The sequence below is a fragment of the Yarrowia lipolytica genome, chromosome 1B, assembly GCF_001761485.1.
Source record: "Yarrowia lipolytica chromosome 1B, complete sequence".
Classification (NCBI taxonomy): domain Eukaryota; kingdom Fungi; phylum Ascomycota; class Dipodascomycetes; order Dipodascales; genus Yarrowia; species Yarrowia lipolytica.
The window spans coordinates 1,558,759-1,576,899 of NC_090771.1; the positions used below are offsets into that span (position 1 = coordinate 1,558,759).

The 18,141-nt window shown below is 47.7% G+C and overlaps 9 protein-coding genes and 1 non-coding gene across 10 annotated transcripts; 6 read left to right on the forward strand and 4 right to left on the reverse strand.

Annotated features, from left to right (window-relative positions):
* Positions 1-539: 539 nt before the first annotated feature.
* YALI1_B15592g (uncharacterized protein) lies at positions 540-1,577 on the forward strand (the record flags this gene model as incomplete). The annotated part of the gene is made up of 1 exon (XM_500774.1): positions 540-1,577. The coding sequence occupies one exon, from the start codon at positions 540-542 to the stop codon at positions 1,575-1,577; it is 1,038 nt and encodes a 345-aa protein (XP_500774.1).
* A 210-nt stretch (positions 1,578-1,787) lies between these two features.
* On the reverse strand, positions 1,788-3,683 carry YALI1_B15624g (uncharacterized protein; the record flags this gene model as incomplete). The annotated part of the gene is made up of 1 exon (XM_500775.2): positions 1,788-3,683. The coding sequence occupies one exon, from the start codon at positions 3,681-3,683 to the stop codon at positions 1,788-1,790; it is 1,896 nt and encodes a 631-aa protein (XP_500775.2).
* A 176-nt stretch (positions 3,684-3,859) lies between these two features.
* On the forward strand, positions 3,860-3,943 carry YALI1_B15626r. The gene has a single exon. It is a non-coding gene; the product is annotated as a tRNA-Tyr (tRNA).
* Positions 3,944-4,387: 444 nt separating this feature from the next.
* On the reverse strand, positions 4,388-6,817 carry YALI1_B15655g (uncharacterized protein; the record flags this gene model as incomplete). Its single annotated transcript, XM_500776.3, has 1 exon — positions 4,388-6,817. One exon carries the CDS (start codon positions 6,815-6,817, stop codon positions 4,388-4,390), a length of 2,430 nt encoding a protein of 809 aa, XP_500776.3.
* Positions 6,818-8,314: 1,497 nt separating this feature from the next.
* YALI1_B15670g (uncharacterized protein) lies at positions 8,315-9,364 on the forward strand (the record flags this gene model as incomplete). The annotated part of the gene is made up of 1 exon (XM_500777.3): positions 8,315-9,364. One exon carries the CDS (start codon positions 8,315-8,317, stop codon positions 9,362-9,364), a length of 1,050 nt encoding a protein of 349 aa, XP_500777.1.
* A 1,134-nt stretch (positions 9,365-10,498) lies between these two features.
* On the forward strand, positions 10,499-11,359 carry YALI1_B15692g (ribosome biogenesis protein BRX1; the record flags this gene model as incomplete). Its single annotated transcript, XM_500778.3, has 1 exon — positions 10,499-11,359. One exon carries the CDS (start codon positions 10,499-10,501, stop codon positions 11,357-11,359), a length of 861 nt encoding a protein of 286 aa, XP_500778.1.
* An 8-nt stretch (positions 11,360-11,367) lies between these two features.
* Positions 11,368-11,724, reverse strand: YALI1_B15703g (uncharacterized protein; the record flags this gene model as incomplete). The annotated part of the gene is made up of 2 exons (XM_068282072.1): positions 11,368-11,600; positions 11,643-11,724. 2 exons carry the CDS (start codon positions 11,722-11,724, stop codon positions 11,368-11,370), a joined length of 315 nt encoding a protein of 104 aa, XP_068138173.1.
* A 176-nt stretch (positions 11,725-11,900) lies between these two features.
* YALI1_B15706g (uncharacterized protein) lies at positions 11,901-14,237 on the forward strand (the record flags this gene model as incomplete). Its single annotated transcript, XM_068282073.1, has 1 exon — positions 11,901-14,237. The coding sequence occupies one exon, from the start codon at positions 11,901-11,903 to the stop codon at positions 14,235-14,237; it is 2,337 nt and encodes a 778-aa protein (XP_068138174.1).
* A 198-nt stretch (positions 14,238-14,435) lies between these two features.
* On the reverse strand, positions 14,436-15,173 carry YALI1_B15733g (uncharacterized protein; the record flags this gene model as incomplete). Its single annotated transcript, XM_002142978.3, has 2 exons — positions 14,436-14,600; positions 15,126-15,173. 2 exons carry the CDS (start codon positions 15,171-15,173, stop codon positions 14,436-14,438), a joined length of 213 nt encoding a protein of 70 aa, XP_002143014.1.
* Positions 15,174-15,509: 336 nt separating this feature from the next.
* Positions 15,510-17,927, forward strand: YALI1_B15742g (uncharacterized protein; the record flags this gene model as incomplete). Its single annotated transcript, XM_500780.3, has 1 exon — positions 15,510-17,927. The coding sequence occupies one exon, from the start codon at positions 15,510-15,512 to the stop codon at positions 17,925-17,927; it is 2,418 nt and encodes an 805-aa protein (XP_500780.3).
* Positions 17,928-18,141: the final 214 nt, after the last annotated feature.

Consider the following 18,141-nt stretch of genomic DNA (forward strand, 5'->3'; position numbering starts at 1 on the left):
TGTGTATCGTTGAGCTGTGTAAATGTATGAAAAGAACTGTTATCTGCACCTTCAAATTTTTTTCCAGTCTCGCATATTTTTTTTCAGCCTCAAAACTCAAAACTCAGATAAGCTCACGTGCGCACCTCAACGGCAATCAACTTCACTTAGACTCGTACCCATATGTACTTACAGCTATTATGGGGTCGCTGAACTCAGCTTGCCTTTCCTTCCTTCACAACACATTCCACACACCAGCTCTAGTCGAACCACAGAAACTGAGAGACATCCTCAGATTGCTCGCACAGAACTATAGATAGTATCACTGATATTACTCACAACTGATACCATCAAGATTTGATACCGAAAACTTCATTACACAAAGCGCCACACTTCTGACACAGATACACCCACATCACATACAACAGACCACAACAGCACCACTGTCACGGATACTCAACAGATAGATACCTTTACAGATACCAACGCCGACAGAGCCACCTTTACAGATTACCCTCTTAAGTCGATACCAATCACCTCATACTGCTACTGCTTCAAACATGGAAATTGCTGTGGCTGGTACTCTAATTGCATGCGGTGTCGTGTCGCTAGCCATGGGTGGTGTCAGTGTGCACAAGGCATACAAGTCATCCAGAGAACACAACGCAGCGTACATCATCCCGCTGTCAGTGCGCGCAAACACATATCATATCCACACTGACCCGGCTGCACCGATGCAGAAGGTGATCATCTCGGACGAATGGGATGTCCCCATCTACACACTTGAACGAGAATCTCGTCACGCAAAGCACTGGAGCCTCTTGTGTTTCGATGACCGAGTCCAGGTGGCGTCTCTTAGCACTGCATCGTTGGGGTCGAGGTTCTGCATCCGTGATGAAACTCGTGACCTCCAGAAGGTGGTGTGCAAGAAACGTCAGTATGGTCGCTATTACGAATTTTCTCTCCGTAAGACCAACATTCCCCGTCCATCTAACTCGGACCCTCTGCCGTCATACGATGAATGTGGAGTTCTGAACCCTACGCTGTTTGCCCAGGTTGGTGGTGGTGAGGTTGATGACTCTGATTTCGATCTTGATACCCCACAGGTCTGGCAGTCACGCAACCCATTCAACACCCCATCTGCTGACCCGATGCGTGCTGCGGCCTACTCTGCCCCAAGCCCTGCGATAGCAGTTGGAGAGATCACGGCTCCTTACACAAACTCAGATCCCATGTACCAATGGAACTCGACTACCAAATTTCTTGAGAAATGCACCAACCTCGATGCTGGCATCCATGAAACTCGCGAGCGGATTGCTTTTGTAAACATGAAGAACCCCAAGCGATTGCGGTTCGACATTACCATTGACGAGACCAAGATCCACCGGGACATAGCCATCATGACTGCTCTGTCGTGCGTCATGGGCGCATGGAAGTCTGAGCGGCCGCCTAAGCCTGTCAAGAGCAGCTCCGAATTCCCCCCTCTGCAACAGCGACTGAATAACGTCCAAGAATATGTGTCTTCCAAGGTTCGTGGCCAGCCGTCAATCGCCGAGCAGTTGAGTGAGGAGTCCTCTACAGTCCCTGCTGCCGCGTGAGACTTGCATTTGCATCTCCCAGTTATCCCACAACAGGGAATCTATATAGACACTGTGCATGTTATTTAATGTTTTATTGTGGACCAAAGACCACGTGGGTGTGTACGTACGCGTGCCTCTTGTAACTACGTAACCGCTAATAAATATAAATCACCATATAATACATATAAATACATTTACACACGAGCAAATGCCGCGTGTAATATCACCTTAGTTGTGGTCTCCTCGAATCTCCTCCTCCACGTTAGCACGAACAAACATCTCGAAGTCCTGGAGTTTGGTCTGCACCATAGCCTTGAAAGCCACCATGACTTCAGCCTGCTTGAGAATATCCTGTGACAGGCGTTCTCGGGCCTGCTGGACTTCCACAGAGAGCTTGTTACGTTCATGCTCTGCGTCCTGGAGTCGCACCTGGAGACCCTTGAGTTGTGATTGAGCAAGAGCAGTTTCACTCTGAGCCTGGACAAACTGGTTTTCCAGTCGCTCCGTGTTTTGGGAGTTTTCGTTCTCGTTCATGGAAGCGGAGTCTTCGAGGGCGTTTCTGGTTTCTCGAAGGCGTCGAGATTTGGCTTCCAGCTCACCAATGTGTCGTTTCTGTGAAACGAGCTTCTCCTGGTTGGTCTCAATCTCCTCTTGCAGTCTCAGAGCCTCTTCCTGGAGGGCCTTGACCTTGGAAGTGACCATGTTGCAGATTCTCACAATTTCAGGTCGAATCTGGTTACGAGGATCAACTCCACCCAGGATCACAGAAGGGTGGCGTCCCAGGTTCTCCTCGGAGAGAGGTTCACGCAGATCAATCAAATAGACTGATTCTGGGATCTCGGGCAAGTCATTGTCTGATGCCACCCAGGCATTGTAGGACAGAACAGACGATGTATACTCCTTGATGACACGATCAAGAGCATCAAAGACTGCCAGGGCAGTAGACTCCTTGTTTGACACAACCTGACGTCCCTCATCGATTATCTCATCAAGTGAGTTCAACGCCTTCTGTTGACGCTCCATATCCAAATGCAGCTTGTCCAGCTCGGCGGGAGATAGACCCTGGTCTTGGATTGTTTGTTGCAGTTTCAGCTTTTGACGGCTGAGAGACTCCACCTCGCTCGTCACATTGTCTTCTTCTGCTGTCGCCTGGGACATCTGAGAAGCGTATCGGGCATTGTGTTCTTTTCGAGCATCCACAAATGCACCCAACTTGACGATATCGTCGGCCAGGTTCTTCCCTAGTAGTTTCGCCTCCTCAATCTTGCCCCATTTGGCTTCCAGACGTGACAGTTCCTCATCCAATTCATCGTCTTCGCCCTCTGGTAGCGGGTTTTGAGCTCTCTGTTCGGCAAGAATCTCCTGGAACTCGGCGTTCTCTTCAGCGAGACAGAGCTCTGCATCAGGACGGGCAAATCTGTCATCGCCTTGTAAATAGGCAAAGTACGACTCACGTGCGTGTCTGTTGAAGATTTCGTCTACCAACGACGGACCATCATCTCCTGAGTAGTCATGATTGTGATACTTCTCTATCGTCGTGTTGAGTTCCACCATCCAATGCAGCATGCCTAAAAAGTAGGCCCATGATTGGCCTCCCACGGCAACAATTTGTGATTTCGTGATGCTATCGAGCCACGGGTATTTGGCTGCCCGTAGCACCGCGTGAACCTCGTTTTCGATGCTCTTGTGGAACGGGTATCCAGGATCGATGCGTCGGAAGATCCACTCGAACATAGTTTTGAAATCCTTTTGAGTGGGGTTGCTGAGCGTCCGCTGGTTCAGTGGGTGGCGGGTTTCCTGCTCAAAGTGGTTCGTGACCAGATACTCATAGATCTGCTGTGAGATTTGCTGTTGGTAGTGTCGGTCGCGCACTGGACGTGGATCACGCGTGTGCATGGGCGCCATGGGAGTTTGTGGTACGAGCCCAAATGATGATTGTCGTGGATTACGCCCAAACGCCATGCTTCGTCGTGAGCTCCTCATGAGCTCAGATACTGCTGGGGTAGCAGGTTCACGTTGTGGTGGCGGGTTGTTTCGCTGCGGCAGACCTGCCATAGATGGCCTAGACGCCGACGACGTGCCCGGCATCATGGACAGCCGTTTTTTGTGCGCCGAGGCGTTCATTGGGATAGTATGACGCGCTGCTTGTGGTGTGTGGTGAGTGGTGAGAACTGGGTTTGTTTATATCTACGGTGTTGTGCATAACGTATGAACCTTAATCAGGAAACAAAAAAAATTGGACTATGAATTTGAGGAGATGTTGGTGGGAGCTCACCCAAATCAGGGCGTCCAAAAAAAATTTAGCCCGACGTGGGGCTTCAATCCCCAGCCCTGACATTGCTTCGATTAAGAGTCTCATGCTCCTCCGATTAAGCTATCCAGGCAGTTGTTAGATCCGAGGATGTAGGGTGCAAGAGGGTATTAAAGAAGTGTAAATACGCCCCTCCCTAAAATCACAAAAAACATGTTTATCCGGTCTAGAGGAGGATTGGGGGGAAACCGCGAGCACTATTGCCATATGCTCTTCTGAAATCCTCAATACGAGTCCGATGTGCGGGTTTAACATTGTTTACTGGCACGAAGTAGCTGTATTTCCTTAGACTGACCTTTTATGTGACTACTTGTAGTTTGTTGCAAGTACTTGTAATCTTGAAAGGTTTCAATGTTCTATGTCTTCAAAAATTCTCCTTGTCCCCTCTCAGAATTGGTATGTACGATACAGTATGTACTGCATGTCCTGCAGTCTCATGTGTCGCCATAATCAACTTATTGACTACTGTTTATCAAAAAATGTAATTAAATGTCGTATATATGAACGTCCAGTGAAATTAGCACCCGGCTCTCACTCCAGTCATCACCTTATCTCGGCTAGAATGAATACCCTCAATCACATCCTCAAACCGCTCCGGAGCCATCTTGACCTTATTAAGGGCCCAGTCTCCAAGCAGTTCAATGTCCTGTTCACGCGCCTTGGATCGCAGATTCTTCACCTCGCCAGCGTTCTTCTTGACGTGGTCAAGCACGGCATTAACTTGTTTGTAAGTGCTATCCAGGCCACTCTTGTCACATTTGAGTCTATTAGCCCGGACACCAGTCAAGTACCTCTTCACAGAGGTAGCAGTCTCGACTACTGTAAAGGCCACATGCACATACGACCAGTCACGAGATTCCATATCAGCAAGGGGATGGTTAGTCAGCAGCTCCTGCAGCTTAGTAAATCGCTCGCCGTTCAGCTTGTCGCGAGCTAGCTCGGCACACCGCAGAGTCACATTCAACTGCCACTCCTCTGCCTCCGTCAAATCATGAGCCTCGCGCATAACATGTGTGAGCTCTTCCAGCAGCGATCCAAACTCGGCAACACCAAGCTTCTGCTGAATCTGCCAGTTGAGAGTGAATGCTCTGGTCCAAGTCTCCTCCTGCTTGGGGCCAGCAGTGAAACGGTCACCGTAAGACTTGTCGCTCGACTTGTTCACTGACCACATGATCTTGTTGTCTCTCTGGTCCATCAGGGTGTGGGTGGGTTGAGGCTTTGCTCCTATGGGCTGTCTCGCGTACTCGCTCATCCTGAGCTGCTCCAGAACCAGTAGAGCACGTGACTGGGAGAAGTCGAGTCTCTTCTTGAATTCCACAAACCCTCCAATCTTTGAGAAGGTGCTCTGGTTGTATGCGTGTTTGATGAGCATGGGAGACTCATGGTCATTCTCGGAGTAGAGGGTGAGGGCCTTGGACACTAGTTTAGATGAAAGGGGGAACATAGTGGACACTCGCGACAGAAGGAAGTGAGAATTTACATCGTGCTGGATAGTCTTGATGGACAAACTGACGTAGTGAGGCTCGGCTGAGGGGAAAAGACCAAGAATAAGGTACAATCTGGTCAGCCAAAGGCGCACATAGAATTGATGCTGGTCACGGGAAATCGCATGCTCAAGAAGAATGATGGCCTTGCTCACGTTGATAGAAGCACGTGACTTGGCGTACTCCTCTAGCAGAGAGCAGGTTGCAATCAACAAAAAGTCGTCTCCAACGTGATACTCTTTGGGGTCCTTTTTAGTGAGCAGAAACTCAGTTTGCTGGTAGAGAGTGATCTGCTTGTCCACGAAGGTCACGTGATCAGATTTATCACAACTGACCAGAAACTTCAACTTCTCCACGTTGACTCTGATGATAGCTTCCTTGAGGGTGGTGATCTTGGGCTCCTCAGTGTAACCAATCATTTTCAGAACAGTGTCTGTATCCGTGTTTTCGACGTAGTCCTTAAGATCATCATAAGCACAGAGCTTGGAACCCATCATAGCAAAATAGTTCTGGACGGAGGTGGTAATATCCAGCCTCAGTTGGTGATTCAGCTCAACAGCAGCCAACAAGCTGTTTCGTGTCTTTTTGTTCTTCTCGATGACCTCCTCAACCTCTTCCTTTCTCTCGCTCTTAAGACCACCTTCGATCAGAGTCTTCCAGTGAGCCCAATCGTCCAGATCCTGGTCCACCACCACTTTCTTGGAGTGGTCAAACAGCGCACTCCATTGCTCTGACTCCTTCAAATACTCTCGTAGCATAATTGTGAGCTCCAAGTTATTCCAGAAGAATGCGTCCTTTTGAAGGGTCTCAATTGCTTCGGTTTTTTTACCCTGAGCCCACAGAAGCTTCGCATAGACATAGACCTCTTCTGCAGAGACGAAGGGTCGCTGTTGTTCGCACATTCTGGTGCTCAGCATTGAGATGATGGCCTTCTCCTTGTCTGGGATGGATCCCTCCTCCAGAGCAACCAGTCCACTGTAGACGGCCCAGAACACAGATCGGCGGCTCTTTTCGGTCTTGCTGAGTGCCATAGCTGCTCGCTGCTGTCCATAGGTGTTTCCGGAGTCCACCATAGCCCACAACCACGTCTCTAGAGTCGAAGCAGCTGGGTTCTTCTTAGCATAGCCCTCGAAAAGCGGAAGAAGTCGATCTGGGCGGTCTAGCCGGGTGAAAACGTTGCTGAGCATCATGACTGTTCGCTGATCTGAGGGATCAGTCGCAAGAAGGTCCTCTGCCTCCTTGAGAGCCTCTTCCTTGTTTCCAGACAGCACGCTCACCAGAGCATTTAGAGCCCCATAGTAGGTGTTTTTGGGCGCTTTTTTCTGAGCCTTGGCAATTAGGGCACGGGCTTGCTTGAATGTGCCGGCCTCAATCGCCTCCCAGATGCTCTTATCTCGAGTCGACATGTTGTATGGAAGATCCTTGGATAAGTTGCATGTTGATTTAGGTGGTTTGATATGCATGTGTGTGAAGTGTTGTGTGTTCGAATTCCAGAAGAGTGTTTTTATTACAACGACTAATTTATGGAACAAGATTGAGCCGTGATGTTTCAACTTTTACAATACTCACATGTGCAAGTAGAAGTACAAGTACAACATTTGGAAGTCTTGATTTATTGGATTGTTGGTTTGTTTTTTTCAGATGAAAAGCTGTCTTTCGGAAACATGTGTTGTCTCCAAGTTTCATATACTCGTATGGTTACACTATTTAGATGCCATATCTAGGTTGACCCAAAACATACGAAGCCACACCTGAATCTCTTCCAATCGTTCAGAAGTAGAACGACCGGCTCTTAATCTCGACGATTATGCCACAATTGATCTGACTCAGTGCTTCATTATCTACGACTGTTCCTGCTGTACATTTCAGAACACATTAGTCTGATGCACTGATAAGCACGTTGCTCTTCGGAGTCTTCTCGGTGCTGTGACAGGTACTGAATCCCTTGTTTGCGACATTACATTGCAAGTGACATTTGCTTAGATCAATATGTTCAAACGGGATCCTAGGATATGTCTTCCCATCATCATACCAAGTGAACACGGATTACGCGAGACGGGGCCGCCGGCATTGGTAACACCGTTGCTGAGATAACGAGCAAACTAGTTCATGATAAGTCGCTCATAACTACATACCGTACAGTAGTCGGGATCCACAATAACTACTGACATGCAACTCTGCGTGCTACTAGTCGTGCACTAATTAGTGTGAAATGTGATTCTCGATAACAAAGCACAGGCCCACTTTTACGTCAGATCACAAATGTGGGGTACAACAAGCGAAAAGACATCACAAGAAGAGTCGATTTATTTATTATTATCCTGTTAAGGTTTCTCTGCTCTTACAGAAGTTGTTCTCCATGTGAGTCGTGCTCGCTCTGTATCTATACATGACACACCACCCTGACCACACATGTAACGCTTCTTAGGGTAGTCTCGTTGAAGAAACCGAGAGTCATAGGACCAACATGTGAGAACATCAATTGACCCCATTTTGCGACTCGGTACTTCTGTTGGAGGCTTGTACAAGCACGAAAGGGGCCTGACACTTGACACAATTACTGTATATGGTTAGGATCACACTGATGCACGACACTGTCATTTAAGCACAAAATCGAGTGGGCATTGCCTCCCTCATGATTTCCTTTCAAGAATAGTTGAATATATCGGGGTTTTTTCTTCTTTGAACATTTCCAGGATGATTGAAGAGCTCTTACTTGGAATAACACACTTACCAGGACAGAGGGCAGTGTACAATAGCATACATGATAATGGTTCGTGACACCTTCGAGAGATCTAACTGCAACGGTGAATTAGCTACAGTTCTCCTTATGATTGCATTAGCGTAGTAACAGTCAACTTGGCAGACCTGGCCCGAACCGAACTTCCTCCGACCCGCACTGTCAAGTATAAATACATCGATGTAAGTGGTCCTTACAACTCAACTCACCTACAACTACAATGGTTCTATCTACAGTCATTGGAGAATGGTTCTCCAGAGTTCTTTTTGGAACCGTTGCTCCTTCTCCCCTTACAGCCACTGCCCCCATCTCTCAGGACTTTTACGACACTGCCCTGACTTTCTCCCACCTCTCCAATGTTGCCTACTGTATCAATACTCCATTGGAGTCTTTGAAATCTGACTTCTCTTGCGGAGTAGCATGCTCTCACTTTCCTAACATGGAGCTGGTCGAAGTGTTTGGAGGTGAGTTTTTCGAAACCTCCATCACCGGATTTCTTTCTATTGACCATGTCAAGAAAGAGAAGTATGTGGTTTACCGAGGAACCTACGACATCGGAGACGTCTACACCGACATCCAACTGTCCCAAAGCCCCTTTCTCGTCACTCCTTCTGCCCTAGGATCGACTGCAAACCTCTGCGAGGGATGCACTATTCACGACGGCTGGAACAAGGCTTACAATGAGACCATGGGCATTATTGGAGACAAGCTGGCTGATCACGTTAACAGCAACCCTGACTATCGATTGGTTGTTACTGGTCATTCTCTGGGTGCTGCTATTGCGGTACTTTCTGCTACAAGTCTCAAGGTGAACGGTCAGGATCCCTATCTTTACACCTATGGTCAGCCTCGTATTGGAAACGCCAACTTTGCCAATTTTGTCTCCAAGCAGTGGTTTGGCGAAGGAGATGGTCTCAGCATGGATTCTGATAGACGTTACTTCCGACTGACTCACTGGAACGATCTGTTTGTAGGATTCCCCGCTTTCAAGGACTATGTCCACTCTGTGGGAGAAATCTACATTGATTACTTCACTGTCCAGCCTCCTCTGAACAAGGTCTTCTCTTGTGCCGGTCCCGAGAGTATGAGCTGTTACAGAAAGGACTTTAACGCTCTTGCTCGGTTAGACATTGTCAAGAACCACCTGGCCTACTTTGACTGGATCTCTTTATGCACTCTCAATATTGGACGTCGAGATCTGGAGAGAGGGCGCAAGTTTGAAGGTACTTGGCTCTACGGAGGTCTTGCCAACGGTTCCACCATCTTTTAGAAGGTAGAAGAGAGTGACTGGGGATGATCTTTGACCACCAGCTTCCATATTTGAATGACCCTCTTTCAATCTGTATAAATTACTGTAGACTATGATAATATCTTTTGACAATCGTGTAGAAGTACAGGTCGAGAGAATGGACAGTTGCACATATTAAATTTCCTATTCTATAGATGCCACAATTGTATTACTGTAGGTCTTTTGTTTCTCAATATTTCCAGAGTGGTTTGCTGGACTGAGGGTCGCATCGCTCTTGTTTCAATGATTTTATTGTGTTGTATTATTAGGGGGGTGGGTGTGAAGAACGCGGAAACTGACATGACCAACAGGTGATAGAACAGACAAGTTTCCAGAAAAGCTGGTTTTATTCTACTTCACGTAGTCCCCTTCTACAGTATCATTGTGGATTCTGTGGAACCATAGGCACCAAAGGAGTATCTGAAAGTAAACAGAAACGATTGAGGGCATGTTAATGAATATACTTGAGACTAAACATAGATTCACATGTGCTAGTACCGGTATATAAGACAAATACCTTCTTTTTTTGCACCTAGGATATACTGTACTTGTATGAGCAGGGTACCTGGACATACATCGTCCCCAACCCAACTCTGGTGTTCCGACTAGACTCGATATGAGTCTTGAAATTTGAGCGAGCACGCTGCGCAGACATTGGGTATGATGGATGAAAAGAGCGCTTCGTTTGTGCAATTGACCAGGGATGCTTGTTGCTGAATCATCTCATGATTTTAATCAAAATTTGTAGTTACAAATACTTGAACTTGTACTTGTAGAGTAAATGTTCAGTTCTTTTGATAACTGTAGCTAACATACATGCTGACTGCTGTGCTTTCAAATTCAGCACAATTGCACACCTCCAGGTGGCAAAATGAGCGCTAAAGTTGAATAATTGAAGTATAGCCAATGAAAGACCAGCTTACAAAAGAATAGAAGTCTTTTTCTTGCATATATTCAAAATCTACCCTTGTACCAAAATGAAGGATTCATCACCAAGTTTCAAGACACACTTCAAGGATTTTGAGTTTAACCCTAAAAAATATTTCTGCATGAATCGTGAAAATAAAATCCCAATCAGTATAGCATCACACACACAACACACACACTACACACACAATGTCGACACTATACAAGACCTTGAGCGGCGAGAGCTCTAAGCCCGAGAAGACCGAGAAGAAGGACGATGGAGTGACCAACAAGCAGCGAGTGCTGATCATCACTTCTCGAGGAGTGACCTTCCGACAAAGACATCTCATCAGCGATCTCCAGACCATGCTTCCCCATGGTCGAAAGGAGTCCAAGCTCGACACCAAGTCCAAGTTGTACCAACTCAACGAGATTGCTGAGATGTACAACTGCAACAACATTCTGTACTTTGAGGCCCGAAAGCATATGGATCTGTACATGTGGATGGCCAAGGCTCCCAACGGTCCCACCGCCAAGTTCCACATCCAGAACCTGCATACCATGGACGAGCTCAACTTCACCGGCAACTGTCTGCGAGGATCTCGACCTATTCTGTCCTTCGACAGCAGCTTTGACGACACCCCTCACAATGCCGTGATCAAGGAGATGCTGACGCAGACCTTTGGTGTCCCCAAGGGTGCCAGAAAGTCCAAGCCCTTCTTCGACCACGTCTTCACCTTTTCGCTGGTGGACAACAAGGTCTGGTTCCGAAACTACCAGATCCAGGAGACTGTCAACGAAGAAAACCCCCGAGAGACCGACATTTCTCTGGTTGAGATTGGTCCCCGATTTGTCATGACTCTCATCACCATGCTTGAGGGCTCTTTTGGAGGCCCCGTAATTTTCGAGAACAAGCAGTATGTGTCCCCTAACACTGTCCGATCGCAGATGAAGCAGCAGGCCGCTGAGCAGGCCGCCAGCCGAGCCGAGGCTGCCTTCAAGCGAAAGGTCAAGGTCAGAGATGCTGTTATTGCTGCTGACCCTCTCGCTGACTCTGTGATTTTCAAGTAAGCCAATGGCTAGAAGTGCAAGATTGAGCGGGTATTAGAGAGCAGCAGCATAGCTCGAGCGAAGGATACTGATAATAGAGTCGACTGGCTGTACGGACCGACTAGGAAAAGGTACATTAATAGATATGATGAATTTGATTGATAGACAGTAGAGGAGTACCAACTCTTACTTGTAGCAGCTTTGGCTATATGGCTTGTTACTGGTACTGGGAATGGCTGTATTGTTCTGTGGAGTGTTACAGCTAGAATGGTAGATACAGGGAAGACTCGTCAGATATGAAGACTCACAATTGATGTTGCTGCATCGTATATCCTCACTACAGTACATCCATACATGTCACTTGAGAAGTCGTGTTTACGATACATCGACATGTGTGCGTAACTAACCGTCGAACAAGCGTAAGATAAAGACACAAAAGGCACACTGTAAATAAAGCAGAGGCACTTAGGCCGTGCCACCATTTAATATATAAACGTCCGCCAATACGACCAGACTCACATATACAACCTAGATACAACAGATACATCATTGAGACAATCGAATGGCCACTCGACCTGTCACGTCAACACGAAACATTGCTCTCGGGTTTCTCGAAAAAGAGCTGGAAGAACACAAACAGCAGCTGTCGACCCAGAGGAGAGAGCTCGACATACGATTGAAACCTCTTAGAGACGAGAAGAACGAAGTTGTTAATGAGATCAAGAGTGCTCACAGCCTCCTTGACGGTCTTCAAGCCAAATTGAAGGACTTCGAAGACTTAGACAAGCGATTGAATGAACAGATCAAGGAGGAAGAGAAGAAATTCGAAGATGAGTTTGAGGGTCTGATGGCTAGGATTACGGGTCTCAAGGCTGCCCTCACTGAGCTAGGGAGTGTAAGACAATCTGTGGAGGTGAAGAAGGAAAAGGGTGTGATTGAGTTGGGTAGTGGAGGGGATGAGGGGTTGGAAGATGTCGTGAGTCGGGTCACAGAAGGGGTATCTGTAAACTCGATGTCAGAAGTGTCCTCCGGTGAAGTGCCTTCTACTGTTGATGTATTTGCACCTCCAGTTGATGTTGCTACTGACGCTGCTACATCGCATACACTGTCATCATCTATAGGTAACGGTCCTTGTGAGAAGCCAGCTGCCACAACCGCTATCTCTAAAACTGTTTCTAAAGAGAAAATTGCTGTCGCAAAGATCTCTCCTGAAACAGGTCTCTCATCTTCCGAGCATGCTTCCCAAATCCTTTCTCGCATCTTGATTCCTAAACTGCCTTCTTTTGAGAAGCGCAAAGGTTCAAATGGAACTGCGAAGCCCCAAGTAGAACGGCTCAAACGGAGAAAGCCAAGTTTTGCGGAAGAGGTGGCTGTTTTGATCAAACCGGTGCCCAAAACATGTCCCAAGCCCAAGAAAACTCCAGGATCGAAGACTAAGGGAAGGGGAAGAGAGCCACTGGCAGTGTTGACAAATGAGAATCCCAACAGCTACGCCAAACAATTGGGCTCCCGTCGCAAAGAACACAGAAGCGAAGACTCAGATGCCAGTTGGAATGAGGAAGGAGTTTCCATTAACGCCAGTGATAGTGATTCGGAGGATCAATCTCCTAATGGTCGACGACAAGGTTGTCGATCGCGAGAGATTGACTGCGAGAGCGATCTCACAAGTGAACTAATTGGAGAATTCAATGAGTTGGTGGGAGATGGGAGTGGGAAGTTCGATAGGAAGAGGACAAGTGCAAATGGTACAGAAGAGAAGGGCAGCAACAAGAAGAGCAAGCATGTGAGCGGGAGAGCAGACATGGGTCAAGGTGTTGAAGATGGAAAGGCTGATTACGAATATTCCAACATGGACACATCCATTGACGAGTTGTTCTTCGAGAAGCCTGCTCTTAATGAGATGACTAATGATGAGGCTAACCCGCCAGATGAGTACAATTCTTTTGAGGTACCAGTAGAACCAGCTAATGACATTAGCTCTGCCATTGCACCGAAGCCAGGGTCTACAGCGAAGTCAAAGTCTGCGGTGGAGGCCACTCATTCGTCTCACCCACCTACCAATATGAAGACTGAGATGGAAGATGTGGCTGTAAACTCTCCAACACCTTGGGAGCCCGGTAAGAGTTCGGATTGCCTGGCTCCCATGTCGCCTACCTCATCTTCCCCACCTCTCAAGCTACCTGGACCCCAAGAGCTTGACCTAGCCAGCTCTCCTGGAGTCCTTGAGTCCCAGAACGCTCAACACGACAGAGAAGGCTTATCCGAAAGGAAGAGTTCGTATAATCAATTGTCCCCCTCAAAACTTTCACCCCAGCCACCTACAGGTCCTCGCGCCCTCAGGCCTTGTTCAGCCTTGGAGGAATCTTTCCCGCGGCCAATTACTGGAACACCTACCGGTCCTCGAGATCAGGGCTCTTTACTGGGCGTTCAGGATTTCGATTCGCCCAAAGGGCTTCAAAAAGGGAGCCAAGCTCACCAAGGCGACAGGCGTGATGAAGAATACAGCAATATGTATGGCAAACAACACGCCTGTCAACCAGACCCTTACGACAGACACGATTATCGGGGGAGGGATATCACCTGGGATATCCTCAGATACAACCCACAACTCTGGGCGCATCTGCACAGTGTCAGGCAGCTCAGAGGGCTTGTGTTTTACCACGGCAGATACACTTTGATCAGGTGTATATATGGCTATCCCGAGAGGAAGTGTCATGATGCATTTGAGACCCTGCGAGATCTGCGGATGCACATGTTCACTGTCCACTGCATTAAGACGTATGTGTGTCTCCTATGCAAATCAGCTTATGGTAGGAAGTGTGATCTATGGGGCCATTGTAAGAAGTTCCACGATGGCCTTATGGGTAAGTACTGGCGTGGGCATTCCAACCATGTCTGATGTTAGCTATACACTACATGTAAGGTAACGTAAGTAAATGTATTAAACGGGGCTGAATCGTTAGTGTTTATGAGGTGTTTGATGCTACAACAGAAAGACTACAGTTTTGCTTTGTTCCTACCTTGCACTGCGTGAACTCAGGGTCAGGCACTCGCTCGATTTAATCATAATCTAATCATCACATTGAAAAAGACATATCTACTTCTTCTCAGCAGCCTCCTGCTCCTTGAGGAAGTTGGCAATGAACTTCTCCTCGTCGGAAGAGCCGGCCTGGATGGCGGGGGCAGCGGGCTTCTCAGCCTTCTTGCCAGAAGAAGCAATCACGATACCACCGACGACAGAGACGATAGTTCCGATAGCGAGCTGAGTTAGTATTGAACGGGTAGCTTGTGTGTTGGTTTGTAGTGGGAACAAATAGCTTAGTTGGATGACTTGTAATGGTCATTTGAGGCACATTCCGATAGTAACACTTCGACGTTTGAGGCATGGACGTCACACAGGATAGCTTGAGCAGAACCAAGACAATCAGACAAGGCCAAAACGAAGTATCCACAAGGATACAGCAATCGCATCCATTCCGCAATTAACATATGCCTTGCTTCTCATGTTACTTCCCTCACCTTGCTCTCAATCAGATGGCCACGATGTGACCCGAGCACCACACAAAACCTCTATCCACGAGAGCATCCTTGTCAATTGTCTTCCCAAACATCATCCCTGTGTTCTTATAGCAAAAACATCATCCCTCCATAGCTCTAGTTTCCTCAATTTCCTCCGTCATGTTGTCTAATGTCCTCATCACATCCTCCTCTTAGTAAACCTGACGATGAACACCAGGACAATTCTTTGCCAGGGCAATGCCCTCGTAAACACCCCTCAAACACTCACCTGATGGGGGTAGACAGTCTTTCCGAGAATGTGGTATGCGGCACCCATTGTTGATTTTTGGTTGTTAAGGTCGTGATGTGAATAGGTGTCTTTTTTGAATTTGTCGGGAGCCAGGCTACGCAGTGTAATTGGCTGGAAAGTTGTGCTGCAGTATTGGGACCGGACCAGTATGTACGCTACACTGTTGCGACTTTAAGCTCCCCCACATACATGCAGCATGTACACTCCAGAGCGATATACTCTATTGTGCGGGCATAGGGAGGGGGATCTAACACACGACGCGACACTTTCACAAGCCGTTTGTTCAACACAGGCACGACTTTTTCACACTCGCAGAGTTACTCCGATCCCAACAGTACTAATTCCGTTCTTTTCCGACCCGAAATGAGTCTGTTACAAGACCCAGACTACCTCATCACACATCTTCGGGCCAAGTATGTCGATTCCATTCACGATTCAGTCGCGCCAGCATTGGTCAAGCCCGTCCCAGGATACCTTCGACACGACCATTCAAAGGATTGGCAAAATGAGTCGCTTACGATTCTTCTGAAGGCTGAATCTCCGCCTGTAGCTTCATCGTCACTCAACGAGAAAGCTCTGGCATATAGACGACAGAAGTTGAGGCTTGACGACATGAGCGATGAGGACGAAGATGAAATGGCAGACGACGAGAATCACACTAATGGAGGAGTCATCAGACTGAAACGACGAAACACACAGAAACGAGCCTCAGGGGTGCCTCTAGCTCAGAGTTATATGGACTCCAGCGATACCTACAAGCAACAGGACATTATGGCAAGTGGAGGGTTCTCTGGTCAATACGACGACTCAAACTCGTCAGGAGACGACGATGATTTTGACGAAGAGGAAAGTGAAGACGAAGCAGGAGGTTCAGGCGTATTGGATGTGCATCAACTGACTCCCAGAATTGATGACCATCATAGCAGCGACTCCAGCATCATGTCTTCGTCAGAAGATGACGAGGAGATCATTGTTGTTCCATCCATGACATTCGACGAAGGCACTTCTCTTTCTGGGGATGCATATGCTGCTATATCCTCTGCTAATGTGGACTCGGAGCTCGATCCTCAAAGCAGTTATATCTATCCTACCGACGAACAAGGGCTCGTGGTGGATTCAGATGACTCCGACGAACACCTGGAGATGCCCATTTCAAAGACAAACACAAAATCGTCCATGCCCAGAGCCACATCTACTGCTTCTGTGACCACTGCAGGCTCTTCATTGTCCAAGACTGCCAATTCCAACACCTCATGGCTGTCTCAGCGACGTGAACCACAGCGGCAAACTTCTGTTGATGTCATCCCTGAGCCACAGAGTCTCAAGAATCGTCGCCGAATGAGCGGGGTGGTTCCACCCAGACCAAGAAGTAACACTACCGCTTCTCTCCCTGCAGAATCAACCCAAAAGGTCGATACCAAATTGTTCGAGAAGGACTTTAGCCGTCTACAACTCGTTACTGAACGGCAACATACCAGTTTGCTGTCCAGCCAAATCCAGGACAGGTCTTCTACTCTCGACAACCCCCTCGACGAATATATGAGTGCTTCTGGAAAGGCCACCAAAAAGCCTCTCAACATCTACATGTATATGCCAAGCAGTGCGTGTCCCGATACTCCCTGGGAGGTCTCTCTTCTTCCGGATGTGACTGTCAGCCACGCTATTGGTTTTGCACTATACAAATACTCTCTGAACCACCTTGAGCCGGCTCTTACACCAGCCCAGTGTGACGCCAACCTGTGGAACTGTTACATGGTCGAAGATGGAGAAGTGGATGAAGATATCGTGCTTGATCGAACTACAGAGCTCAGCCGCTACGGAGAAGAGTTTGCTCTGGTTGAAGCCACTCCCAGTGAATACATTGAAAACAAGAAACGCACGCCCAACAAGTTTGGTGTGCAGGCTAAGACAGAGGCTTCTCCAGGCGCCACTGGGGGCGTCCCTGTTCCTATTCCTCCAACTATGATCATTGATGATGATTCAACCACTGCTCTTCCGACCACTATCGAGAGGGAGACTGTTCGGCTTCGAATCCATCTCGAGTCCACGAATACCGTCACACTCAACGTCGATAGAGGCAGTTATCTTGCCGAAGTGCTTGAAACCATCTGCAAACGACGAAGCTGCGATACTTCCCTTTACACTCTTGCTCTCTTTGGTACCAAGATCATTGCACCGGGAGACCGAACTGTGGAGGCACTGCAGGGACACCATGAATTGGAACTGCTGCAGAAGAAGTATGTATCACAATCAGTGGGATATATCTACCCTCCCAAATCTCAAAATCCAGCTGCCCCGATTATTCCTCGAGGCTCCGCAGCTCTGTTTACACACACTGGGTCAGTGGCCGGAGGAGCTCTTGGAAAGCTGTCTGGAAAGTCGCTCAAGCACGCCCCTCAAAACTTTCTACTTGGCCCATCTTCTCCTTCAGACGATCTAGGTTCTGATGCGTACCAAAAGTACCAGGTCTGGAGACGTCAACCCATGTCGTTCATTAGTAAGCATGAAAAGGTGCTTGCATTCGATGGAGAATACATCCACATCATGCCGTCAGACGACAAAACCAAATTTGAAACGTCCAAAACGTCTTCGTTTCACGTGGGCCGTATCATCAAGTGCAAGCAGTCCCGAAAGGTGCCTTCAAACTTCAAAATTGTCGTCAACAAGCCCTCTGGGCCAAAGCGATACGATCTGGAGGCCGTTTCCGTAGCACAGTGTGTGGAAATCGTCACCAAGATCAGACACAGATGCTCTGCTTATGTCAAGTCCCGAAACGGCTAGTTATTTATTATGTATTATGAATGTATGATATACACGCAAGGAGTAATCCAAGTGTGTGACTGAAACGAAGAGGGGTGTGTGTAGTATGCGATATGGAGTCACCACGATAACTGTCGTCAAGATGGCTAGAAGTCGTGCTGAATGAGTAAGTACCATCACACACTCTACAAGTAAGAGTACTTGAAGTTATGAATAGTTAGTTGTGCATCGAGTA